The 19,316-nt window shown below is 47.3% G+C and overlaps 1 protein-coding gene across 1 annotated transcript in view; it reads right to left on the reverse strand.

Moving 5' to 3' along the window:
- Positions 1 to 19,316, reverse strand: part of ZNF398 (zinc finger protein 398) — a 28,966-nt gene extending 9,650 nt beyond the window's left edge. Inside the window, 6 exon segments of the mRNA XM_004765902.3 lie at positions 5,878 to 5,991; positions 6,532 to 6,658; positions 15,413 to 15,441; positions 15,444 to 15,709; positions 15,711 to 15,790; positions 18,995 to 19,316. Of these exon segments, the coding sequence (XP_004765959.1) occupies positions 5,878 to 5,991; positions 6,532 to 6,658; positions 15,413 to 15,441; positions 15,444 to 15,709; positions 15,711 to 15,790; positions 18,995 to 19,018 (640 nt within the window). The 5' untranslated portion in view covers positions 19,019 to 19,316.

A 19,316-nucleotide genomic window follows, 5' to 3' on the forward strand; every position in this document is an offset into this window, starting at 1 on the left:
AGCACAACTAAGGAAATACTGATTTGATAAAATAATTGGGGCTTGGCACTACCGTCACAGAACGCACAGCATACTGTAGTGGCTCCTGTAATTTGGTGGGAGGATAGCGTTAGGACCTTTTGGAAGTGAGAAGAAAGGAGCAGGAGAACTTGAGTACTGTGATGGCCTCCTACAGACACCTGCATGGCGACAGGATACGGCCACTGCTGGTCAGGCCACACAGCAGCTCTCAAACCACAACCCTCACAGGCCTGAGGAACCCCAACAGTGAAGATGTACAGAAACATAGGACGAAAGTAAAATCATTGGTTCACGCCAACAGCAGGCTTTGGAGAAAGCCAGAGAACAGAGAAAAACTGAATACTCATCAGGTAGGAGGAAATGGAAAAATGCTGAGGTTCTAGTTTTGAGAGGAAGTTAATAGTAGAAAAGCTGAGAGGCGTTTGAGTGGCGCCATCAGTTGAGCTTCCACCTCTTGGTTTTGGCCCGGGTCATGACCTCAGGTTTGAGAGATCAAGCCTTGTGTAGGGCTCTGCACTCAGTGGGGAGTCTGCTTGAGATTCTCTCCCTTAGCCGCTTCCCCTGCTCGCACGCTTTCTCTAAAATAAATAAAAACTAAAAAAATAAATAAAAATAGAAAAGCTGATCCCGAGAAAACATAAAAATTTAACGTCCATACTGTTTGAATGTCATTTTAACTATGAGGAAATCTGATGGTGTGTGCTTGTGTGTGTGTCTGTGTATGTGTGTGTAAGGACCCATGCTATCTGCAAAGAAGCTAGAATCTTGAGGTTCTGGGGTATGGACGAAAGTATAAACCAGGTTAAAATGGGGGTGAGATCGGACTTTTTAAGCAGACAACAAACAATACTTGACACGTGAAACAACCACTGGTAAAAATACAGCAACTTTCTTTTAAAACTTTCTGTGAAACAGATGTGGGACTAAAACGCTGCCAGGTGAATGTGTTAAATGTTGGTGTAATAAGTTAAAACCTCCAAGTTCAGGCCGCCTGGGTGGCTCAGTTGGTTGAGTGGCTGCCTTCAGCTCAGGTCATGATCCCAGCGTCCCGGGATCGAGTCCCACATCCTGCTCCTTGCTCAGCGGGAGGCCTGCTTCTCCCTCTGCTTCTGCCTGCCACTCTGTCTGCCTGTGTTCTCTCTCTCTGACAAAAAACAAACAAACAGACAAAAACCCACTTCCAAGTTCTATCATTCCCAGAATGATTCTTGTTCTCCAATACAATAAACTAAAATAAAAGAATTATCTTATTGGGATGTGCCTTAGTCACTGATTTTGTTTAGGAAAAGACAGCCTTGGTGGACCAGAATGAACAGACGCAGACAGGACAGACAGGATCATCGCCATGTACCCGAAACAATGACCCACAAAGTCTCCCCACAGCTGCAAGATTTAGAAATGAATTCACTCTCCTTTTGGGTCATGCTACAGTCTTGGCAGGAGTTCATGGCTTCTGAACCAGAAGAAAGGCAAAGATAAAGGACTTTCAGTAATTATTCCATTTGAACTTCCTGGGTCAAGTATTTCTCCAAAAAATTCTAAAAACTTGGTAGTTCAATATTCAAGTTGTAAGTCACCAAATAGGGGCGCCTGGGTGGTTCAGTGGGTTAAAGCCTCTGCCTTCGGCTCAGGTCATGATCCCAGTGTCCTCGGATCGAGCCCCGCATCAGGCTCTTTGCTCTGCAGGGAGCCTGCTTCCCTTCCTCTCTCTCTGCCTGCCTCTCTGCCTACTTGTGATCTCTGTCAAATAAATAAATAAAATCTTAAAAAAAAAAAAAAGTCACCAAATAATGGCCACACACACACACAGCTGGTCTGCACGTGGCCCTAGTAATACATACAGTTGAAGAAGAATTGCAGAAAACCTCAAGATTATATTTTTCTGCACCCTCCCACTCACTACTGTTCTCCACTAATTATATGCAATTTTATCCAAGACACCAGGCATCAATGACTACTCCTTAGGGAGATATGATAATTTTTCTTTCTCTTCATCAAATTCAGATGATGGGGACAGAGACAGAATGTAAAACTAATTCCAAGATATTTGGACATAAAAGGGAAGGGCTGTCACATTTTACCATCACTATCGTCAAATCCCTCCTACCATTCTACCTATAAACTTAATTATAATGCACAGCTCTTCTAAAGCTCCAAAATGAAATACAATAATAAATTATGAGCTTTATAAGAAATATGGATAAAATCCAAATGTATTTTAGAAAATTAAGGTTTGTTTGTTTGTTTTAAATTAATGTTTCTAGGGGCCCCCGGGTGGCTTCCTTCGGCTCAGGTCATGATCCCAGGGTCCTAGGATCAAGCCCCGCATCAGGCTCCCTGCTTGGCAGGAAGCCTGATTCTCCCTCTGCCCACTCCCTCTGCTCGTATTCCCTCTCTCACGGTCTCTCTCTCTGTCAAATAAATAAAATCTGAGGGGCACCTGGGTGGCTCAGTGGGTTAAGCCTTTGCCTTCAGCTCAGGTCATGATCCCAGGGTCCTGGGATCAAGCCCCACATCAGGCTCTTGGCTCAGCAGTGAGCTTGCCTCCCCACCCCCCACCCCCCGCTTGCCTCTCTGCCTACTTGTGATCTCTGTCAAATAAATACATAAAATCTTAAAAAAATAATAATAATAAGGTTTCTAAAAGTACATCAATATTCCAATATAAACACGCCAGTCTAACAACAAATTACACAGTATGTGAAAATTGATTTTTAAAAACTATGTTATAGAAAAGAGGCTGCTTGCCGAAAAGAAAAAAAAAATTGATTCTTTGGGTAAAGCAATTACTTAAAAAAAGAACCCTAAGTGGAGAACAATCAAAAAGATATTTTATTAGTTATATCACTAACGTGGCCTCGAATTAGTACCTCTACTTAGTATTTGTGTGTGACAATCTATTAGGAACCCTAATAAGCAGACAGTTTATTACTATTCTCCATGGAAAGGAATTGGGAGTTTTTCTGTGTGTTAGGAGAAAGAAAATCTGTAAGAGGCAGCCTGAGACTGCCTATTCTCAAAAGGGCCTGCCTGTAAGGTTTACATCCCTGTGCAGATAGAAAACTTGCCCGCAGTGTTAGGAGTGCTGCACCAGGCCTGACCTGTTTGTGCACTGTCGCTGAAGCTGAGCATCTATCTGTCTGCCTTCCGGAGTCTAGAATTCTGGTGTGAGGCAGAGGAGGCCTACGTGACCAGCTCACGGTGAAACCCCTGGATGCCGAGGCTCTAATGAGCTTCTCTGGGAGAAAACACTCTGCATGTGTTGTCACAACTCATTGCTAGAGGGACAGCAAGTGTCCTGTGAGACTCTATGGCGAGAGGCCTCTGGAAGGTTGCCCTTGGTTCCCTCCAAACTTTGCCCTGAGCGCCTTTTATCTTTGCTGGTTTTCTCTGGGTCCTTTTGTTGTAATAAACGTTAACCCTACGCATGACTTTATGCTGAATCCTGTGTGTCCTCCTAGTAAAGGACCAAACCTGGGGGTGGCCTTGGGGACCCCCAGCACAGCCTAGAGCATGTATATATATATTTAGATTTTATTTTTTTGAGAGAGAAAGAGGGATCATAAGCAGGGGGAGGGGCAGAGTTAGAAGGAGAAGCAGGCTCCCTGCTGAGCAGAGTCCCAGGACCCCAGGATCATGACCTGAGCCAAAGGTAGACGCTTAACTGACCGAGCCACCCAGGTGCCCCTGGAGCATATCTTCAAAGAAAACAAGTACTGAGGCGCCTGGGTGGCACAGTCCGTTAAGTGCCTGACTCTTGATTTTGGCTCAGTTTGTGATTTCAGGGTCATAAGATCGAGCCCTGCGTCAGGCTCCACGCTCAGTGGGGAGTCTGCTTGGGATTCTCTTTCTCCCTCTCCCCCTGCCCCTCACTTATACACACTTTCTCTCCCAAATAAATAAATAAATCTTTAAGAAAAAAAAAAGGGGCACCTGGGTGGCTCAGTCAGTTAAGCATCTGACTCTGGATTTTGGCTCAGGTCGTGATCTTGGACTCATGGGATTGAGCCCCGCATCCGGCTCCCTGCTCAGTGCAGTGTCTGCTTGTCCTTCTGCTCCTCCCCCTACTCTCTTTCTCTCTCTCAAATAAGTAAATAAGTAAATAAAATCTTTTAAAAAATGCTATATATTGATCAGTCCCAATCATTTGAATCCTATCCTCAAGTTCTAGTAAATATCTAGATTGATAATCAGCAATGTAAGCTAAAACTGCACAGAATCTAACCAAAGCATTAAAGAAATCCAATGCTTACACTGTTTGGTTTAATTTTATGTAAATCTGTGCTAACATATATGGTTGACTGCCCAAATGGAGTCTTAACCACGGTAAAAATAAACTGACAAGACGGCAGCTAACTAAAACTTTCACACATCATTACAAAACCAAGTTACACCTCTGCCATTTGTTCCCCAAAATAAAATGACACACTGATTTATACTAGCTGAAAACTGTCAGAGAACTAATAATGTAAACTAAGGAGTAATTTCTAATAATTACTGTAATCAAGTCACCCACCTTTTTGATATGATTTCAGATTATTTATATCTATGACATAAAGTTAATCAAATTCAACCTGTTACATTGCTTAATATAATCACTCACACATTCTTTTCTGTTTGTTTGTTTTTTTTTAAGATTTTATTTATTCATTAGAGAGAAAGCACAAGCTGGGGGAGTAGCAGGCAGAAGGAGAGGGAGAAGCAGGTTCCCCGTCAAGCAGGGAGCCCCACACAGGGCTTGATCCCAAGACCCCAGGATCATGACCTGATTTGAAGGCAGATGCTTAACCAACTGAGCCACCCAGGCGCCCTCACCCATACATTCTTAAAAAGAATATGTGTGGCAGATACATGCATTCCTCAAAAATCAGAGAATGTTAAGATCTGAGCAGTTCACTGTATGTAAAATTTACCAACAAAGAAAAAAAATATTGAACTCTAGGTTAATGATATTCATCCTGAACTATTTATGGGGAAATGTGTTAATGTCTTTATTGATTTGGAAATACATTGAAAATAGGATGGATTGACAGAGATGCAGAGATGGATAAATACTGCTAATGAAGAAAAGTAAAATATTAGCGGCAGAACCTAGGTAGTAGGTATCTAGGTGTTCACTGCAAAATTATTTCAACTTTTCTGTTTGGAAAGTTTCATAATAAGATGTTAGAAAAAAATAACAGTGTATGGGAGAGGGAGTAGGTGGTAAGAAAAGTTCATCTAATAGAGATGTCTGAAGGGTGAACTTTCTATGCAGCAAAGAACGAAACGATGAGCTTTTGCTGACAGCAGAGGCGGGACGTGAGAGAAAGAAAACCGCTGGACTGGGCTGAGCAGTCCTTCCCGCCCAGTGTCAGCCCATGGCCGCCGAATAAACTAGGGAGCGTTCAGCAGCGCTAGCCTCCCCAGCCAAGCGAAATCCACTTGGCCCAGGTGGACATCCTCGGGCTCTGCAGGCTCCGTGCGTCTCCCAGGGACCGGACGGACGCCCAGCCCGCCCCCAGCATTTCTGAACAACTGGGTGTACACTCACTGAAGCCACTTCCCCTCACATGAGCACAACTACTTTCCCTGCCATCTAAGGACATGTTTATTGTACTAAATAATTAGGTCTCAGGACTTTGTCGTGGGATACCATTAATAGCCCCAGATTCGTGGTACTCACGGCAGAAGGCAAAGGACCCGCCGTGTCTAAGTGCTCGCTCCTATTTAAATGCCTGAGGATCCATTCATGGTCTAGCTGCTTTGGCGTGGGAAGCCCCTGGAAGCCCCAAGCCCTGCTTACTCGGCTCCGAGCCGCACGGTCTCGGACCAGAAAAGGCAAACAAGGAGGAGACCATGTCTTCTGCTACTTACCTTCACTGGGGTCTGTGGCGATCTCACTTTCCTCTGGTCCTGGCTGCTCCTCTGTATTGTGTTCTCCTTCCGGCTGAATCTGAGATAAGACATCAGGTTGATTCATGGCATAATCTAGGAGACGAAGGGAAAGGGGGGATGACCAAGAGATCAATGAGGACGACAACGAGTTGCCATTAAGCCTGAGCTACAGGCTCTGAGGTCCATGGTCCCGGGGGATTCCTTCCCCAATCTGTATCACTTGGCCCCACTGATCTACCTCCTGTATGGATGCTATCTCGTTGGAAAGCACGTAAGAGGGGTAGTAACGTGTGGGCAGGTACGCATACCACGTCAGCACTGGCCGCCTGCTGCTTTCACTGAGGGACAGGGACAATGTGCCTCAAGGCGGAGAACAAGCCCCTTTCAAAGTGAAGGACACCCATGGAAACCACCCTGCGGCCCAGCCAGAACCCTGAGCTGCACCCTCCATCCCGCAAATCGGCAGAAGGAGAGCTCGTGATCTCCCACTTAGCAAGGGCAAACTGGAAATCTCTGGTTTGCTATCAAGTGTGAAGTGTGTGAGGACAGAGTGGAAATGAGGACTGCTGGGGACAAGGGCCTGTTCAAAGCCGCCTTGGAGTCACCATTCAAAAGGTGACAGCTCGGCCTCACCCATGGAGATGAGAGACTCGTAGTTGCCCTTCATGATATTCTTGTAAAGTTCTTTCTGCCGTTCTTCCAGTTTGTCCCACTCTGGAGTGGAGAACTGGATGGAGATATCATCAAATGTCACCGGCACCTGGAATGATAATCGCACTGGGCTTAGGTCCCCCCACTGCAGTTCAGTCATTGGGTATCTCGCGGAGTCCCTCCTCGTCACAAAACACTGTGTGAGTCGCTGGAAGGATACAGGAAAAATGTAAGGCACAGACTCAGCCTCCAGAAGTCCAAGAGGTTTTCAGGGAGAAAGGTGATAGATCAGGGCTCCGAGTTTTGGGAGGCTGGAGGACATTACTGTAAACAGTCCCTCACAGAGACAGGCACAAATGCAGAGCAGCTATTAAGTTCTCACAATACAGCATATTCTGAATATCCACTAAGTACAAGGCCTATCCTAATTATCAAGATCATAAAAAATGGTTTCTGCCCAAAACAAGCATATGATTATGTTCAAACTAAAGACATGGACCAGAAATTTTAGGTATTAAGCTACAATGGGTATGGGATGAGTCTAGAAGAGGTGGGGCTCTGGTTAGTCCTAAAAGACGGACAGGTTATAGACAGGCCTGACGGGAACGGGAAAACACGGAAGCACAGAAGACTGCAGAGAACTTTCAGAGGAGAATTCTGAAGCCTGCCTGGCTGGAGTTCAGGCTTCATGTAGGGAATGGTCATTTGCAGAACAGAATCCCCCCATCCTCCGGCATAGTTTTTTCTAAAAAGAGAGGCACTTTCTCCTGGACAAAAAGTGCAAGGTTCTCCTGGAAAGAAATACAAGAGTTGCCTCTCCAGGTACCCAGTGTGGACACTATCACCTCGCACAACGCTTCCCCGTTCTGCTGTTTAGCCGCTCGTCATGAGGCGAGCTCACCCTCCCATCACTGGAGCTTCCTGTCGTTAAACTCTGAAATACAAGCTAAGTACGAAGTCTCAAGGACCAGTTAGGACAGCCTGCCACATGAACAGCAAATGAGGGAGGAGGGATGCCTGCGTAGCTCAGGTCATGATCCCAGGGTCCAGGGTTCGAGTCCTGCATTGGGCTCCTTGCTCAGCGGGGAGCCCGTTTCTCCCCCTGCCTGCCGTGCCCCCTGCTTGTGCTCAGGCTCTTTCTCTCTGACAAATAAATAAAATCTTAAAAATTTTTTTAAAATGAAGGGATAAAATGTGTAAAGAACAGAAATGCCTAGGCAACAGAATTTAAAAAACAAAACCACACTACTGCTACCTCCTAAGTAGTATCCCCACAAAGATCTGAGAGATATTATACCACCCATAAAATAAAACAGGATGCTATGAGAAAAGGAAAATCAGAGAACAAGAAAGACTCCTGGTAACTACTACTACTACTACTACTACAACACACACACGTTTTCTCAAGATTAAAAAATTCAACAAAAAGAATACATACTCGGGGCACCTGGGTGGCTCGGTCAGTTACGCCTCTGCCTTCAGCTCAGGTCATGATCCCAAGGTCCTGGGATCAAGCCCACAACAGGCTCCCTGCTCATTGGAGAGCCTGCTTCTCCCTCTCCTTATACTGCTCCCCCTGCTTGTTCTGTCTCACTCTCTCAAATAAATAAAATCTTAAAAAAAACCTCAGGGTCCTGGGATCAAGCCCTGAATCAGGCTCTCTGCTCAGCAGGGAGCCTGCTTCCCCCACTCTCTCTGCCTGCCTCTCTGCCTACTTGTGATCTCTCTCTCTCTGTCAAATAAATAAAATCTTAAAAAAAAAAAAAAAGAAAAAGAAACAATGGTCTATACAATACTATGAGGCAACTGGCTTTATTTTCCAATTGCTTCATTTGTGGATTTTCCCCCCCAACTAGAAATTTTGTTCTTAGGGACTAGAACGATAATTTGTCATTTTATACTTTGCTCAGCATCTAAAGCCAGGGTGGGGACAAGTATAGATACTCAATAGCATATTTTCATCTAACATCACTACACAAGAGATTTGACAGTACAAGAGAAACATATACAATAAAATCATGATAAAAATAAAGGGTCAGGATGGGCTTCTGGGTCAAGACTATGAACTAAGTGGGGCACCTGGGTGGCTCAGTGGTTTAGGCTGCTGCCTTTGGCTCGGGTCATGATCTCAGGGTCCTGGGATCGAGCCCCGCATCGGGCTCCCTGCTCCGCAGGAAGCCTGCTTCCCTCTCTCTCTCTCTCTCCCTGCCTGCCTCTCTGCCTGCTTGTGATCTCTGTCTGTCAAATAAATAAATAAAATCTTTAAAAAAAAAAAAAAAGACTATGAACTAAGCCCATACGTATTTCCCTTCCCTCCCAGAGCACTCCTGAAATGCCAGTAAATTAGATCAGCAGGGCCCAAATCTAAAGCAATGCCAAGAATGGGGAGAAGCCATCGTCCAGCCAGAGTTTTTGAAGAGCTTCTCACTGTGACACAGAGGACAGGCATGTGCTGGGCCCCAAGGTGCTCGAGGGAGTTGCCACTCTGACCACGCACAGGAAGGCCTACAGTTGAGGAATCCAGAGAATTCCAAGCTCAAAGCTCACAGAGACACGGAGCAGGAATGAAGGCGATTAGAGACTGCAGTTTGAAGGTCTGTCTTCAGAATAGCAGGGACCCTTCCCCTGCCATCTTGGCAGGCCTAGCAGAGTGACCGAGCAGCAGCACTGACCCTGAAGCCGACACCGCAGATATCACCTCTAAGGAAATGGAACAGCACGCCTGGAGTCGGCCACTGCCTTACTCCTGGCCTCTGGGTGGTCCTCGCACTCCCTATCTGCTCCTTGCCACAGCACCTCAAAGCGAAGTCCACCGAGCTCTAGCATCAGTGGAGATAGTTCTCTCCTGTAAAAGAAAGATCTTTTGGCTAAAGAGACTCACATGGGGGTGGCTAGGTCGCTCAGTTGGTTAAGTGTCTGCCTTTGGCTCAGGTCATGATCGCAGGGTCCTGGGATCGAGCCCCTGCTCAGGGGGGAGTCTGCTTCTCCCTCTCCTGTTCCCCCTGCTTGTGCTCTCTGTCTGATAAATAAATAAATAAAATCTTTACAAAAATAAAACCTTTTAAACAGACTCACGTGGTGGCAGAGAAAACAGGCCAGCTTCCTATAGTTAACCTATTAATCAGTCAAATCCTTACACATATACAACCTAGCATCATTCAATATTTAAAAAAAAAAATACAGCACAAGGATGAACAAACACTAAGAACTATCCTAGAAGAAAAAAAATACCAACAAATCAAACAAACCTCTAACACGTATTTCCAGGGAAATTCATATATTGCATTCATTTAAGAAAATTCAGGTTGGGGCGCCTGGGTGGCTCAGTTGTTAAGTGTCTGCCTTCGGCTCAGGTCATGATCCCGGGGTCCTGGGATCGAGCCCCGCATCAGGTTCCCTGCTCAGCAGGAAGTCTGCTTCTCCCTCTCCCTGTCCCCCTGCTTGTGTTCCCTCTCTCACTGTCTCTCTCTGTCAAATTAAAAAAAAAAATAAAAATTCAGGTTGCTTCCAAAAAAGGAGCTAGAAATAAATATCCTTGAAAATTAAGTTGTTAAAATAAAAATGAGAAGGGCTGGAAAAAATGGTCAGGGAATTCCACTAATCATGAAGAAGAAGAAGAGAAACTCCGAGACAAAGATGATGATCCATCCTTCCTGAAAGAACAGGAGAAATGGGGATGAGATGATATAAAAATAGAATTATGGAAGAAAAGTTTCCAGAGCTGTAAAGACACCCATTTTCTGACTAAAAGCTCATACCAATTGCCTGACACAAATATTAAAAGACCTACCTCAGACACAATTCCAACACACTATAGAAAAACAAGTACAAATGGACGATGAAAACTTCTAGAGAGAAGAAAATACATTTCTTACACATGGATTTTGTATTTATTCGGAATACCAAAATACTAATTTGGAATTGATTTGACACTATAGTTTTCATCAATGGCATTTGATGTTGAGACAAAGGACCAATGCCTTTAAAGTTCTGAGAGAAATGGAGTGTTACTCAGCCTTAAAAAGGAAATGCTGGGGCGCCTGGGTGGCTCAGTTAAGCGTCTGCCTTCGGCCCAGGTCATGATCCCAGGCTCCTGGGGTTGAGCCCTGCATCGGGCTCCCTGCTCATTGGGGAGCCTGCTTCTCCTTCTCCCTTTGCTGCTCTACCTGCTTGTGCTCTCTCACTTTCTCTGTCAAACAAATAAATTTTAAAATCTTAAAAAAAAAAAAAAAAAGGGGAACACTGACACAGTATAACATGGGTGAACCTGGAAGGTGTTATGCTGTGTGAAATAAGCCAGTCACGAAAGGACCAAGAGTGGATGATTTCACTCATATGAGATCCCCAGAATAGTCAAATTCACAGAGACAGAAAGCAGAATGGTGGGTGCCAGGGGTAGGACAGGAGGGCTGGGGTGTTTAATGGGGATAGAGTTCCAGTTTGGAAGGTTCTAGAGATGGACGGTAGCGAAGATCACACAGTAATGTGAATGTACTTAATGCCACTAAACTACATTAAACATGGTTAAAATGGTAAATTTTATGTTGTATTTATTTCATCATGATTTTTTTTTAAGGATTTTATTTATTTATTTGACAGAGAGAGAGAGAGCACAAATAGGCAGAGCAGCAGGCAGAGGGAAAGGGAGAAGCAGGCTCTCTGCTGAGCAGGGAGCCCAATGTGGGACTCTATCCCAGGACCCTGGGATCATGACCTGAGCCAAAGGCAGCCGCTTAACTGACTGAGCCACTAAGGCGCCCCTATTCACAAATTTTTTTTTTTAAAGATTTTATTTATTTGACAGAGAGAAATTACAAGTACACTGAGAGGCAGGCAGAGAGAGAGAGAGAAGGAAGCAGGCTCCCTGCTGAGCAGAGAGCCCGATGCGGGACTCGATCCCAGGACCCTGAGATCATGACCTGAGCCGAAGGCAGCGGCTTAACCCACTGAGCCACCCAGGCACCCCAATTCACGAATTTTTTTAAAGCTTTTATTTACTTGAGAGAGAGAGAGCAGGAGCAACAGAAGGGGGGGTGGTGGCAGGCAGAGGGAAAGGGAGAAGCAGACTCCTCACTGAGCAGGGAGCCTGATATGGGGCTCAATCCCAGGACCGTGGGATCATGGCCTGAGCGAAAGGTAGACACTAAACCAATGGAGTCACCCAGGTGCCCCTATTTTACCACAATTAAAAAAATTGAAACTAAGAAGAACACCATGGGAAAATTATTCTGAACTCAGGGGCCCTCAAAAGTAAGGACAGAATAAGAGCATTTTCAACAAAGACAGATTTTATTTCCCGTATTTAAAGCTAGTAAATCAACAGTATATTCTAATTTCATGAAGAAATCTTTAAGAAAAATCCCATTATTTTATGTATGATTTTGGAGTTTAAGATGGAGAGTTCACATTTTTTTTTAAAAGATTTTATTTATTTGGGGAGGGAGGGGCAGCGAGGGTGGGAACTCAAGCAGACTCCCTGCTGTGCACGGCCCTGACATGGGGCTCCACCTCACAACCCTGAGATCATGACCTAAGCCAAAGCCAAGTCATGTGCCACCCAGGCACCCTAAGAGTTTAACTGTTACCCATTTCTCCAGGTAAGACAACGGATATACACTTTAACTTAGCTTTTCTGCTAATCTCCAGGAGAGGCTGTGGACACACATGTGAACCACAGTGGGGAAGGCTCTCTGTCAGATGTGGACTGATGTCCCTCTCTGCAAGCTTGCACAGAGGCATTGGTCATCAGTCTCTCTTCCCCACTCACTCTTCAACCGGCCCCCTTTCAGATTTCTATCCCTCCCCCAAATCCCACCCCCAACACATGCACGGGGCCAAGAGAACTCTTGGCAAGGCCACGGGTTAGGTCTGTGTTGCCAAAGCATACTCTGTCATGGTCTTTCTGGACCTCTCGGTCACATGCAACCCAAAGGACCCTGGAATGGGTCCTCCTGGAATGGGTCCTCCTGGAATGCCTGTTCTCCTTGTCCTGTGACCCCACAGACTTTCCCCTCTTGTTCCCACCTCACTGGCCCCTCCTCTTCAGCCTCCTCTGCTGGCTCTGCTGCTCCTGGAGATGATCCTGGGTCTCTTCTCCCTGCTTCTCCACTTTCTCTCCTGAGGCAATGACCTCCAGCCTCATGACTTACAGTGTGATCTGTGCACCAGTGACTGCCAAATACTCCTCATCTTTGAGCCGCAGAGACCACTTAACATCTCTCCTGAATGCGTCACGAGCGTCTCAAACCCAGTATTGCCAGAAGTCCTCATTCCTTCCCACCTCTCAAGATAGTCCCCATCTCAGTAAAGGCCACCACCTCCCATCCGGGAGCCTACGGGTCAGTGAACCTACGGTGGGTCAGAGCACATGCTCTGGAGCCACCTGGGTTACGATATCACTCTATTATTTGCATTTCCCACCTATGTGATCTTGCACAAGTTAGGGTTGTTCTAAGTGCTTCAATAATTTTCATAAGAACCCCAGGGGCTCCTGGGTGGCTCAGTCAGTTAAGCGGCTGCCTTCAGATCAGGTCATGAACCCAGGGTCCTGGGATCGAGCCCCTCATCAGGCTCCCCGCGCACTGGGGAGTCTGCTTCTCCCCCTGCCTCTCCCTGGCCACACGTGTGCACTCTCCCTTTTTCTCTCTCTCGAAAAATAAATTAAATCTTTAAAATAAAAAAACCCAAGTTCTAAGTGCATTATCACCCAGCAAATTAACAATGATCACTGTTCTTCACTCCTCATTCCCAATTCCCATCAGTGACCCCCACCCATCAATTCCACCAAACATCCTGCATCTGTCCACTGTCCATCTCCCCCACTGCTACCTTTGCCCAAGCCATGCTCATCGCCCCCCCCCCCCGTTACAGCTGCCTACTGTGTTTCTCCCTGCTTCTGTTCCTACCACCCTGACCCGTCCTCCACAGAGGAGCCAAAGCGATTCGTTCAAAATATAAACAGATATAACTCCTCTGCTTAAAACCCTCAATTTCTTTCCATTACACCCAAGATAAAACCAGTTCCTTACCTTGGTCTCCAGACCCCTATGTCAGTGACTCATAGTCCCAGTTGCATATTAGACTCCACTAATGGAGCTGTAAGAATTATTAATGTCGGGGCACTTGGATGGCTCAGTTGGTTAAGTGTCTGCCTTCAGCTCAGGTCATGGTCCCAGAGTCCTGGGATCCAGCCCTGCATCAGGCTCCCTGCTCAGCGGGGAGTCTGCTTCTCCCCCCGCCCCCCCCCCACCCATGTCTCATGCTTGGGGCGCTCTCTCTCTCTCTGAAATCAATTAATCAGTTAAAAAAAAAAAAAAGCAAGCAAGCATTATTAATGTTTAGGCCCTATCTGGGACCCACTCAATCAGAATCTCTAGCTGTGGTGTCCACAAAATGTAAGAAGTCAGGGCTGAAAAACTGCCCTGCATGACCTGACTGAGCCCTACATCCCCCTCCAGTCACCACACACCTGCTGATGGGCCTTTTCCCTTGCCCCGAGTGCTCCTCGTTTGTCCGTGTCTCTGGGACTCCGCACTGGGCACTCTCCCCGCCTAGACAGCGCTTCCTCAGACCTTCACAGCCAGGTCCTTCCTGTCGTTCAGTCTCAGCCTAAACATCAGCACCTTTACGAGGGCTTCTCTGAAAATCCCATCTAAAATAAGTCACCAATGGGGCTCCTGGGTGGCTCAGGTCATGATCCCAGGGTCCTGGGATCGAGCCCTGCATCGGGCTCTCTGCTTGGCAGGGAGCCTGCTTCCTCTCTCTCTCTCTGCCTACTTGTGATCTCTGTCTGTCAAATAAATAAAATCTTTAAAAATAAATAAAAAAATAAAATAAGCCACCAAACAGCACTTTTATTTTTATCTATGCACTTAAATGGATTTATTTTCTTGTTTGTTTATATTCTTTTTCTTTCTCCACTAATATTTAAGCTCCAGAGACCCTTACATGAATTGTTCAATGCTGTGCCTTCAGGATATAGATATGGAGCAAACAGTTCTTCCTCCAGGAAACTAGCCACCTCAAGGCTGTAGTCCGTGGCTTATTAAGAAGGATGTTCATCTTCTTTTGCTTTATGGGCTACTCCCTCCAGCAGGGCTGGTCCTAACACAGCACACTTCTGTAAAGGATGCTAAAGGTCCAACCTCTGTAAGTCCAGACCTAGAGGGCCTCGAACCCTTATATTAACCATTTACCCTACAGCTCTTCCCTCAGCCTCTTTTTCGCCAGAACCACCAACAGATTCAAACAGGCTGATTTAAATAATTAATTAATTAATTTTTTAAAAAGATTTTATTTCTTTATGTATTTGTCAGAGAGGAAGAAAGAGAGAGAGCACAAGCAGGTAGAGGCAGAGAGAGAAGTAGACGCTCTGCTGAGCAAGGAGCCTGATGTGGGACTTGATCCCAGGACCCTGGGATTATGACCTGAGCCAAAGGCAGCGGCTTAACCAACTGAGCCACCAGGCATCCCTTAAATATTTAATTTAGTTTCCACACCAAGTTTGAGGCAAACGGGTAAACAAAAAGAAAAGAAAAGAAAGTGAGTCAGAAAGAGAGGGTAGGAAAAAGCATAAGAGAAAAAAAAAATCTATCTGCCAAGTAGTCAACTGTGAACTGGAAAGAGTTTGCCAATCCTTAAGTTTGACACTTCAAATCACTGCTAAATAGGACATAAAATGCTTCCCAAATATATTATATGTTTATAAAAAATAAAAAATTTTAAAAAATCATTAAAAAAAAATGCTTCTCAAAGGGATAAACAAAGAAAATCTTCATCTTTCCTTTAGCCTGATTGGCCAACAGGCTTCCTCCTTGTCAATGGACCAGGGGCCCCACTTTCCATCTAGAAGGGAGGGCATTACCTTTGGGATATCTCCTTTAATGCCCGGGGCAGCCGCAGGATCCAGAAGTTCCTGTTCCTCAGCAGGTTCTCCAGGTTCTCCAGCCGCCTCTGCAGCAGCCCGTACTCCTGCAGCAGGGTCCCCAGCACGGCCCACTTGCCCTCCAGCTGGTTCCCAAGGTCAGCCACTGTTTTTTCACAGCTGGCTAGCTTCTTCTCTGCTGTCCCTGTCCGTCCTTCTAGGTGTAGGAGTCGCCGGCTGTGGACCTCCACCTTTCTCTCGATGGCCTGCACGGCTGCCACCACCGTCCACAGGGAGATGCGCCTCATTTGCTGCTGGGGGCGTGGGAAGAGGAAGGGGCTGCAGGGATGTAAGGCATTCAGAGTCCCATTCAGAAGTCTACATGCAGTGGAGAGACGAGACAAGACATTGAGTGTTGGAAGGAGCCCTGCGCCAAACTGAAATCAAAGGACTGGTTAACTGGCTGACCAGCTGATATGAATCTAGATCTCGTTTTCACACTGTCTGCATAAGCCTCATCTTTGTGGAGCTCATCAGCATCGAAAGCCAAGAGAATTGCTTTGGTGGGTCAGAGATGAATTAAGTAAGACAGTGAATGAGTGAAACCAGGTGGAGAACCAACTTGGCATATTACCTGGGACGCTAGGCCCTACAGCCAACCGTCCAGAGCTCAGGTTGCTGATGTACCCTCTATTTCTGGAAAAGGCCTAAGTGCATCAGATCTCTCCAGCTTTCACTGAACTCACTGCCTTCTGATAAACCCTTTACTGACATGCTCTGGCCCTGCCCATCACCCTGCTTACAAATCACAACCATACCATTCAGTAATAGCTAATTAAAGCTGAGAATGTGAGCATAGAGAAAACATGATGGCTACTGTCAAATATTTGATGGCTATAAAACAGAAGGCAGAACACACTTGTTCAATATTATACTGCATTCACACCAGAGGGCAGAACTAGAACCAACGTGGAATTCTTAGGCAGGCAAACCCTGGCCTATATGAATAATTTTTGAAACTAGATCTCTCCAAGAAAATAACAGGCTGCCTAGTCACTGAAAATGCTGCAAGACCAAAAGTGTCAAAAAAAAAACAAACATGCTGACAACAAATAGGAGTGGACCAGAACGACCTCTACAAAGCCCTCCAACTCCATGAATCTGATAATGCCCTCCCCGGCCACAACCTCCCAACTCTCCAGCTCACTGGCTACTTGCTCTTCAATCCTACTAACCCCCTGACCATGCCTTTTGCTCCTGGCTTACTAGCCTGTTCCTGTCTTTGTTTTTTTTCCTCGGTTGGTCATTTCAACCACGTCCAACCCTTTCTCTGCCTCACCGGCTCCAGCTCTGAATCTGTCTAATTGTTCCTTCTCTCTTCCTATAAGCAAGCTGGTAAACCCGACTAAAGGAAGTCACACAACAGGGAAAACTGGTGTCACCACACACCAATGGTCTCTAAGCAAAGAGGCAGGAATTCAGTGCTGCCTGATGCCCTCCCCCTCACCCCCCAGGGCTTCTCTTCCCATTCCATAAAGTGGCCACTACAAACCCCCAGCACACTCCTGAAACTAATGTGCCTAAGAAGCATTTGGAGAGCTTGTTACAATGCAGACTTTGATTCAGGAGGTCTGGGAGGAAAACCCCGATTCTGCATTTTGATTCTGATGCTGATGCCGCTGGTGCTGGTGCAGGGAGAATGTGACCAGCACTAAGACTCTGGTCCGCTGCAGGCCCCCTCAATCTCAGGGGACAACATGGCCTCCTACTTTGAGAAAAAAATTAGTAATGACACTGAAACTCTTTCAACTTTCTCCTTTTTTCCACATTCCTTCCCACTTCAAACTTATCAGTAGCTTAACCCATGCTTTCTCCATTCCCACAGGAAAAAAGTTTCCTCTTTAAAACTAATCACTCCGGGGCACCTGGATGGCTCAGTGGTTAAAGCCTCTGCCTTCCGCTCGCTGGGGTCATGATCCCAGAGTCCTGGGATCAAGCCTCACAACTGGCTCCCTGCTCACAACCGGGCTCTCTGCTCAGCAGGGAGCCTGCCTCCTCCTCTTCCTCTCTGCCTACTTGTGATCTGTCAAATAAATAAAAATCTTAAAAAAACAACAACAACAACAACTAATCACTCCACTTAGGCTCTAAAAGCCAAACTCTTGCCACATTTTGAGGAACATTTCTCTTTTTTTCTTTTCTCTTCTTTTCTAGCTCTCTCTCTCTCTCTTTTTTAATGGTCAGTATCTCAATCTCTCCTGATTCTTTTCTCTGAAAGACAGACCTGCACTATTCAGTACAGTAGCCACATGTGGCTACTGAGCCCTTGAAACGTGGTTATTGTGATTGGGATGTGCCGTAAGTATAAAATACACACCAGATTTTGCACACTCAGTATGGGGGAAAAATGTAAAACTTAATTGTTAATATTGGTTATGCACTGAAATATTCTGTAGGCACAATTATATTAAAATTAATTTCATTGATTTGTTACTTTTTGAATGTGACTACTAGAAAATGTAATGTTAAATCTGTAGTTTCCATCCTATTTCTTAGATATGGTTGGCCTTAGAGACATAATCATCTTTACCGCATTAAAAAATATGTATATATTTACAGTTAAAAGGAAAATAGATCCCAGGGCCGAAACTGCACTCCTATCTGCGCTACGGTTCCCTCTCTCCCTTCCCGTCTCACTTTCCAGGTAGTCCTCGATTGCTCATCCTGGCCCCTGGCCCATAAAACAGCGCTCCTTGGGGGTGACCAAAGGCTTCTTAGCTGACAAACCCAAGGCATATTTCAGTGCTATGCCACTGGACCCGTCCCCGTTCGTCCTACGTGGCTCTTGTGCGCAAGGACTCTCTCGGTCATCTCTGCAGCTATAGCAACCGGGAGGCGGCTTGGCCCGCGGCGCGCCTGCGGTAAACACCCGCGGAATGAATAAACACGTCAAAGCTCATCCCGTCTGTCCTCGGAACCCGCACGAGTCAGTCCGTCATTGAGCAGTCCTGACCGAGGGGGCCTCCTGCGCGGCGGGCATTGTCAGATACTGGGCACTGGGGGTCCCCGTGTCACGCAGCCCTTCCTCCCGCCTAGCAGCTCCCGTCGCCGCCGCATCTGCGGCTGTGCGAGGCTCAGGTGGCCTGCACCGAGGTGATTTTGTGCCGACGGCTCCCGAAGCCGAGAATGGCTGATGGCCCCCAAGTCTGGCGGGCTGTAGGGGGGCTGACACCAAGCGCGAGGAGCCCCTCTTCACTCACGCGTCTTTCACTAGCGGAAGAGGCGCTCGCCGCCACGAACGTCCAGATGGGAAGGGGGAGCCCTGGGCCTCGCACCCCGGCCGCGGGGGCTTCGCCATGGGGGAGGGGGCGCGCCCTCCCAGCCCGGAGCTCGGCGTCGGCGTCCCACCGGCCCCTCCGGCCTCTCCCCGCCAGCGGGGCCCCGGGAGCGCCTGTGCTCCGGGGCCCGGCGCCTGACAGGCCGGCCGCCCCGTCCTGCTCCCCTCCCTCGGGTGTGCGGCGCAGAGCCCCAGACGCCCCGACCGTCCCGGGCTCGAGCGCTCGGCGCGCGGGCCGCCCTTACCGGAGCCGGCGCCGCCTCGGCCATGGCCCTGCGCCGTGTCCGGCCCGGCCCGCAGTCGCCGGAGTCGCCGCCGCCGCCGCGCGGTCCCACGCAGGCCGGCCCCCGGCCTCTCCGCAGGCGGCGCCCGCCCGGTCCTGCCTTCCCCGCCCGGGCTCGCGCGGCTGCTCGGGGCGCGAGGACGCAGCGGAGGCGGTGCGGCCGGCGGGCGAGGCTGGGAGACGGCGGGCAGGCTCAGCGGCGTTCGGCCCGCAGCGGCCCCTCAGCTGGCGCTTTGTGGACACCGAGCGCACCCTGGGAACGGCTCCGGCCTAGACGCGCCGCC

This window comes from Mustela putorius, unplaced genomic scaffold (genome assembly GCF_011764305.1).
Source record: "Mustela putorius furo isolate JIRA1106 unplaced genomic scaffold, ASM1176430v1.1 tig00000929_pilon_pilon_pilon, whole genome shotgun sequence".
Classification (NCBI taxonomy): domain Eukaryota; kingdom Metazoa; phylum Chordata; class Mammalia; order Carnivora; family Mustelidae; genus Mustela; species Mustela putorius.